Source organism: Dermacentor albipictus, chromosome 2, assembly GCF_038994185.2.
Source record: "Dermacentor albipictus isolate Rhodes 1998 colony chromosome 2, USDA_Dalb.pri_finalv2, whole genome shotgun sequence".
Classification (NCBI taxonomy): Eukaryota; Metazoa; Arthropoda; class Arachnida; order Ixodida; family Ixodidae; genus Dermacentor; species Dermacentor albipictus.
Genome location: NC_091822.1, coordinates 89,550,025 through 89,557,430, shown reverse-complemented (window position 1 = coordinate 89,557,430; position 7,406 = coordinate 89,550,025). Strand labels below are relative to the sequence as shown.

At 42.8% G+C, this 7,406-nt stretch overlaps 1 protein-coding gene across 1 annotated transcript; it reads right to left on the bottom strand.

The window, feature by feature from the left end:
• Nucleotides 1–1,179: 1,179 nt before the first annotated feature.
• LOC135900978 (glutathione S-transferase 1-1-like) lies at nucleotides 1,180–7,406 on the bottom strand. The gene is made up of 5 exons (XM_065430604.2): nucleotides 7,237–7,406; nucleotides 6,633–6,691; nucleotides 4,547–4,688; nucleotides 2,986–3,156; nucleotides 1,180–1,317 (listed from the first exon to the last, which is right to left on the bottom strand). Exons 1-5 carry the CDS (start codon nucleotides 7,375–7,377, stop codon nucleotides 1,180–1,182), a joined length of 651 nt encoding a protein of 216 aa, XP_065286676.2. The 5' UTR covers nucleotides 7,378–7,406.

Genomic DNA, 7,406 nt, shown 5'->3' with positions numbered 1-7,406 from the left:
GGATGGGCTTCTCGCATTTATTGCAAAGGCCATGACACTTGGGTGAAAGGCTAGGCGTAGTGGACAGGCAGGGCAACGAGGTGCAGGAGGCGCTCCATGTAAATGTAAGAAGTGATCTGAAGTGATTCAGTCATGCTACGAGGAGCACAACGTTCGTGTCTGATAAGGTTTTCTTCGTTGTATTACTTTTACCGCAACTCAACTCCATTTTTCAGTAGCACACAACTTACCAACATTCCTTTCTCATTTCTCGCTAAAATTATATTCTCGCTGAAATTCATTGTCTGCCCCATATGTATTTAACCCTTCATAATTATGCAAAGTCAGAGCTTCAAATTTACGTGCTCAATATAGGGATCTCTATTATATGATTACTCACCAGCAGGTATTCACTTTCAGGCAAGCAGCAGTAGCCAATTCGCATGAAAGTGGCCTAGTACAGCTGTGCGATGCTTTGCTTTCGGCATAAACATGTGACTGAGCCGGCTAAAACTGCGAAATAGTGATTTTTGTGGCCGAACCGAGTACGAGGAGAATAATGTATGGATGAAATCTAATATCGAATATCTTTCGAATAATAAAAAGCCGTTATCTGCATTATTATAAAATAAAGTTCACATCCCAGTATTATTGTTTCAAACCTTCTATGATTACATGGTACGTTACAAAGCGCTGCTTACATTAAAACGTAAATAGAGTCATAGGAGTACAGGAGTAGTTGATTCGAAAGTGCAGGGGTCATCAGAATGGGCGAGTGATAACTGTACAGCCTGTAAAGTATGGCTAACTAAGTGATGTCACCTGCTCCACTACGTAAGACCTGAGGTTTTATATCTATGCTATGCATGCGCATTACGGCACCATTGCTCAAATTTTATGTGGTGTGGTGCAGTACACGGTTTGAACTGTTCGAAAAATATACGCTTATATAAATAGTACCAAGTCGATTTGAAAACCCAACCAAAAAGGTTGTTATTCAATTTACTATTAAGGATTTTCGAATATTCTTGCACGCCTACTAAAAATACAATGATAGAAAGGAAAAAAAGCACAGAGAAAGGCACACACTCACACAAAAAACACCGACCTCTGCAAACAACTTGAAAACTTAATACCTTGTATAAACAAGAAAATGTATTCCTACAACATCCTTCTGGTTTTTTATTGCCACTTCTAAAGCTACTTTAGGTTATCGAACATCTGCTTGAAGCTGTTTATGCCTGGCCTGTATATTTCCTCAAAGTAAGGCTGCTCGCGCTTGACACGCTCGTAGTAGCTTGTCAGCTTGGGAAACTTGGAATGGTCCACGAACTTGTTCTGAAATGCACATTAATTGGGCAATGGTTAATTTCTCAGGTCAAGTGCGCAGTAGACAAATGCTTGAATATGATACAGGCAGCTCCTAGGCACTGATAGCAATATCGGTGTCATTAGAGCCACTGCCAGACAATGCAAAGGTAGATACAGTGCAACATAGCACAGATGCATATGGAAATGACTGCACTGTTTCGTGCATGCTGGTCATCACCCTTCATTCAGCTGTACGCCAATTCGCTTAATAACGTGACTTGCTAAACAGGGCGATGTAGTCGTTGCGCTGGTCACAAGGCACCAGTTGCAATAACAACAGCATACGCCTACTACAAGCGAGGCACAGTATGATACAATGAAGAAATAGGCTTAGGGAATTATCTTCAGAAAGCCAAGGCGGGTAGAACCGAACGGCTGTCAAGAAGACACAACGAAAAATCTGGACTCCTTACCTTCATCGAAGTGGAAGATCATGCGCGTTGCCTGCCTATATATAAATAAACTAGCCGCGTAATAAACGTACTAACGTACACAGTAAGCTTAAAAAGCGCCTGCCGAGGAAGCCATCAATTTACTATATGCTCAGATCAGGTTCGTGAAACAGGTTTTCGATAGTCGCATATACTTATTTGCATGCGGAAAAAGCGCCCCCAGAAGCACTGTCTAGCTAGAAAGCTAACAGGGTAATATCGTGCGTAAAACAAGTTTAACTAATTAATTGTCAGTTATAACTGACAATTCAGCTTGCAAATTACTACGTCATGTTTTTATACCTCTCATGTGAAGCCAGAAAATATTTATAAAGATTGGAACAACATACTTTCTGGAACTTTCTAGAAAAATCGAATACAACAAGGCATCCTGCTGTTTATGTGTTCTAGGCTTCAAGTCGGCTTCGATTCAATTGACCTCGTAGGGTCATCTGGATAGGTTCATGCTCAAATTACTTGTACCAAGAAAGTTTTACGCCTACTTTGCTGCCTTTTAATCCTAAAAGTCATACAAATAAGGACGTGCCGAACTCTTACCCTACTATCGAGAGTGCCCCTTGAACTGCAACCCGACCCTGTTCTGATTTTTTGGCTGCTTCCGCTGTTCTCAAGTAAATAGTTGGCTTTGGTTGTTTCGTTTCGCCAGTGGCTCTAGGGGAACCGCTGCCGTGGCGGCGGTCTTTCACTCTGGGCGAATTGCAATAAAATCGGTGTGCCGTGCATTGAGTGCACGTTGACGGACTGCAGGTCGTGGAAATTAAACCAAATTCCCCCACTACAGCGTGCCTCATAATCAAATCGTGGCTCAATTGGCACGTAAAACACTAGAATTTGTTATTATTCCTAATTTTCGTTGTTGCAAAGTGTAAGCCTAAATTCCTAATAGTGTTTCTATACTTGCTCATATCGGGTAAATAACAGACATTGTCAACGCGAAACATTCCCAGAACATTTGACACAATAGCTTTAGTGCAAGGAAGGCATTTCTAAAGTACATAAATCGGTGGGCAATAAAAGAACTTCCGTATTTGACGCGCTTTAATATTGGTGCAGCTGTCAAGAGAGCGCCCAGCAATTCTCGCTTTGTGAACGTCTGACCGGCTAAGATAGGCTGGTGACTGACCATGTCTACGAATCAGCAGGAAATGTTGACTGAGAGGATGCAAGCAGGAAGGACCATTACCTCAAGGGGCACAATTATGCGTGCTGTTAAGGCCATGTCGGCGAGGGTGAAGGTGTCCCCAACCGCGAACTTGCCCTCACCGATGAGGAGTTCTAGCCCTCGGAGCACATTCTGTTCAAATGTCGTAATCTCCTCAGTCGTCGGCTTGGTCTTCTGATAGACTCGAGGAGCCTGCACCAAGGAAATGTGCACATAGTTCGCTTTATTGACAAAAAATTATCATGTAGGCGAATGAACACAATGCCAACTGCTTCTTACCCCATGATCGGGCAAGGTTGGATAGTTGCGTTCACCTGATAGAGTGCGTAAGCGCGACTGAACGAGGACGTAGAAAGAAATAGATACACAGAGACAGCGCTACTTTCAACAATAAAATTTATTTTCGCATGCATCCATAAATATATACCGTACGAGCGGAAACAAATGAGACACCAAAAAAGAACAGTCAGTGGTGCATACCGTACACGTCTCCAAGGCATGGTCAAAACTTACACTACAATATTGACAACGTTAAACCGAGGAATCGTATCCCCTTTTCAGAAAGCGACACTGATGGCTTGCTCACATGGCTTTCCCCTAATTTTGTAATTTCATAGGCCTCCACGGTCTCACTTGTCATCCTGCTATGAGCGCTATGCAAAATACAAGTACTTTGAAACAAGGGTTTGCAGGGGCAATCTCGGCAATGAATGCCCAGGTGGCCAGAGATTACCCTAGTGAATCTATATAGATATTATTTTAGTCTCTTATTGATGTACTGCCAGTTTGACCAACGCACGTTCTTCCACACAAAAGCGGAATGGCATAGGGAACGTGATGAGTCCAGGTTACAAATTGTTTGATGTTGAGTAGAACATGTGTTCCTTTTGCTATTTACTGAATTAACCTATTTAGACAGCTTCAGCAGGCGCTCTGGGACTAAGAAAACTACGTCCCCCTGAGCGTCTATAGAAGCTATGCAAACCGGTTAATTCAGAGAATAACGCAAAGAAGGCATGTTCTACTGAACATCGCAAACAACTTGTAACCTGCACTCGTAACGCATGGATCCTCAGTCGTTTCATATTTGAACAGCGTGCGTAATTTACGTCTCAAGGAAACCACTAGAACATGCCCATACCGCTTTTGAGCGGTGCTAGTCGTACAGCAGCTCACGAATCTGTAAACTAATTACCTGGCGTGTTCCAGTTGTATGAGTTGGAGGTGTTTCGCAGACAAGGTATTCGACCACTCTTAATAGCATCTTAAGACGATCGTAGCGAAGATATACGGACACCTTAAAATTATCAAGAGAATGCAAGTCACAAATGGGTAACCCGCCGTGATGGCATGGTTGTTTTGGCCTTCGGCTGCTGTACCCGAGAGTGAGAAATCAAATCCTGGTTGCGATGGCCGCATTTAGATGGGGGCGAATTGTAAAGGCGCCCTTTACCATGTATTGGGTGCGCGTTCAAAATGCCAAGGTGGTCAAAATTAATGCGTAGTCGCCTACTACGGCGGGCCTCATAATCAAACCGTGGTCTCGGAATACAAAACCAGAAAGAAAAGATAGGGTACTTACGATGAACACTCCGGATGCACTGTGGATTGTAGTGACAAGTGCTGAAAGAATCTGGTCGATGTGGGTGCGAGTCTTGATGCAAGCCGGGTAGAGCTCCGAATCGGGGGCGTACTTGCGGAGCAAGTAGTAGGCAATGGCGTTGCTGTAAAGGTAAGGAAGCACCGTGCTAGTGTTTTTGTATTTCGCAATTGTATATCTTAATCTCCTGGTAGCTATTTGCTAATAAATATATTGAAACATGCTATTTAGGGCACATGTTGCCATGATCACATTGAACACGAACAGTGAAGTGACTCCTGCATCGTTAGAGATATCGGTCGTCGAAATCTGCTAAAAACGCATTCTTGTCAGAAGTAAGATCATCCCTATCTCCTTGACGTACACATTTAGGAGACGGTTTGCTCACATCAAAGACGGATATTTCTGAAACGGTGCTAGCCTTGCTATTACTGTTAAGGAAACTTGACACCACTACTCCTAGGCATCAATATCGAAAATTTAAAATGGTTTCGATCATAAATAAAGCAATAATTCCGTCAGCAAATACCTCACGATGAATTTCCACTGTAATGCGATTAGCATTCGAGAAACGGAGCGACAAGCTGTATTTCCGCCGCCGAGATGCGTCATGTATGAGAGGTCTATGCTGCCTCGCTACATACTGGCGAACGCCGAGCACGCCGTGAATACACTCGGGCACGCCGTGTCATTTAGTGGGACTGTCATGAAGTCCATGCGTGGAGGCACTAATATGAATGTATAATAAGGAAAAAAATATGTGGATATAGATGACTTGCTTCTGATACCACCCTGTACCGGAGAAATGATTAAGATTTCTTTCATGACGGCAGAGCGGTATACGCATACATACATACGTAGCGACACAAGCTGCCGTGTCGCGGGATCGAATACCGGCCACGGCGGCCGCATTTCGATGGGGCCGAAATGCGAAAACACTCGTGTACTTAGATTTAGGTGCACGTTAAAGAACCCCAGGTATTCGAAATTTTCGGAGTCCTCCAGTACAACGTGCCTCTTAATCAGAAAGTGGTTTTGGCACGTAAAACCCCATAATTTAATTTTAATTTTTAACAAGCGTGCGTGTGAGATGTTGAGGCCAATCCCTACCCAGTCACTGAATTTGGCCGTGTTCAATGAAAATAGTTAAAGGTGGGTATAAATAAATGGGTAGATACCGAGAAGTGCGTAACGTATCTTAAGGACGATAAGTTTATTTTCCCGCATGTACATTGTAATTAGTCACGGGAAGATGTCTCGGTTGTTTGCTTCGCCTTTCGGGTGAAACACCAACTTTTTCCTAAAATTTTCTCCTCGTAATGCCCAGCGTCAGCAGCCTGGTTAATCATGCATGGCACTTCTGCGACCATAGTTTCTCTGCGTGCGTTAGAGCGCGGACAATATATTCAGTCGTAAACGTACTGATTGGTGCACACCCAGAATAAACATCAGATACCGTTTGCTAAGCGAGCTTTCGGGCAAACGTGTAAATTCTGCAGCTTTCTTTTTTTAATTTGTTTGTTGTTCCTCAATAAAAGATGATTTCACTGTTATTTATTGACTTTGCATAATTGGGTATTTTTTGTTCGAAAGAACGCTATCTTTCACAACTTAGACGGTGCGGACATCGAGCTATTATGCAGAGATGAATTTAACACCTTCATGGCACCATCGATTGTTGCAAGGTGGTAGTCTCTCTTCTTCTCAAACTGTATTGTCAGCCATTGTCAGCCAGGCCTTCCTACAAGTTTAGGGAAACAGACCTTTTTTATTCCGTTCTGTTTCGAGGTGGCGAAAAATGTGCGCTGGGATCTGAGCGTAGGCAGCAATGTGCCCCTATGCAGCTTCGCCGCAGAAAAAAAATCGAATCTTTTACTGTAAAAATACTTTAAGGAGTGAAAGGTAATAACACAGATAGTGAAAGTAAATCATATCACGTTTCTAGGGAACGAGGACGTAGATACTCAAACATCACATTAATCTCGAGTTGTATAGATTTGTTAAAGTTCCTCCGCCTCTGAATTATGAACAATTCAGCATGGTCTCAACAGAGTGTGCGAAGCCTTACCTTTCATAGACGATAAAACCTTCATCGTCAATCGCAGGAACTTTGTGGAATGGATTGATCTGGAATACCAAGTGAGAAAATAGTTTTGTCTCATCCCAGTTGTCCCAATAGCACTGCCCTAATTAAATACATGCTCTATAAACACTGCAAGGAAAGCTCCAACTAGTTGCAGGGATAGCACATCATTCTGAATGTGGAGACTCCATTCGAACCATGCCGGCACCGAAGGATCATCAGTACCTACTACTACAAACTGTGAAGAACCACTATAAAACGAGACCGAGAACGACAATAAAAGAAAAAAAACAATAGTACCCAAAGTGGTAGCATTATTTCAGCAGTTGCTTACCCAAAGAGAAAAACAAAGCAGATACATCAGGTCGAAAATATACGTGCCTAGGTTGTAGGTTACTCTAAATAATCTCATCCACTGCAGTGTGAAATGGCGAAATGGAGAACCAGACGATATTGTATTAGATTACAAACGCGAACTTCAGGTGTAGCAATATAAGCACGGAAAACACTGTTTGCGGGAACCAGTCATATAAGATAACGCCCAAATCACTAACATCTCACAACATATATTTATCTTGATGTGACACACCTTGAGGTATTCCTCCCTATACTGCTCCTTGTTCATGTAGTCCAAATTCTTGAGCTTCACATCTATGTCCAAATGCTTTGCGAGTGTGCGTACAAAGTTGCAGGGTGGACTGCCAATTATATTATACAGAGTGATGGTCATGGCTCAGAGCAAGTGTGCGTGCGACCTTC

What these genes read in the sequence shown, in the direction of transcription:
- LOC135900978 (XM_065430604.2), bottom strand. Translation starts at nt 7,377, where the DNA reads ATGACCATCACTCTGTATAATATAATTGGCAGTCCACCCTGCAACTTT. An exon ending in ATAGGGAGGAATACCTCAAG is followed by an intron (nt 6,692 to 7,236) that starts GTGTGTCACATC and finishes TTGGTATTCCAG; the next exon opens with ATCAATCCATTCCACAAAGT. An exon ending in GGTTTTATCGTCTATGAAAG is followed by an intron (nt 4,689 to 6,632) that starts GTAAGGCTTCGC and finishes TTACCTTTACAG; the next exon opens with CAACGCCATTGCCTACTACT.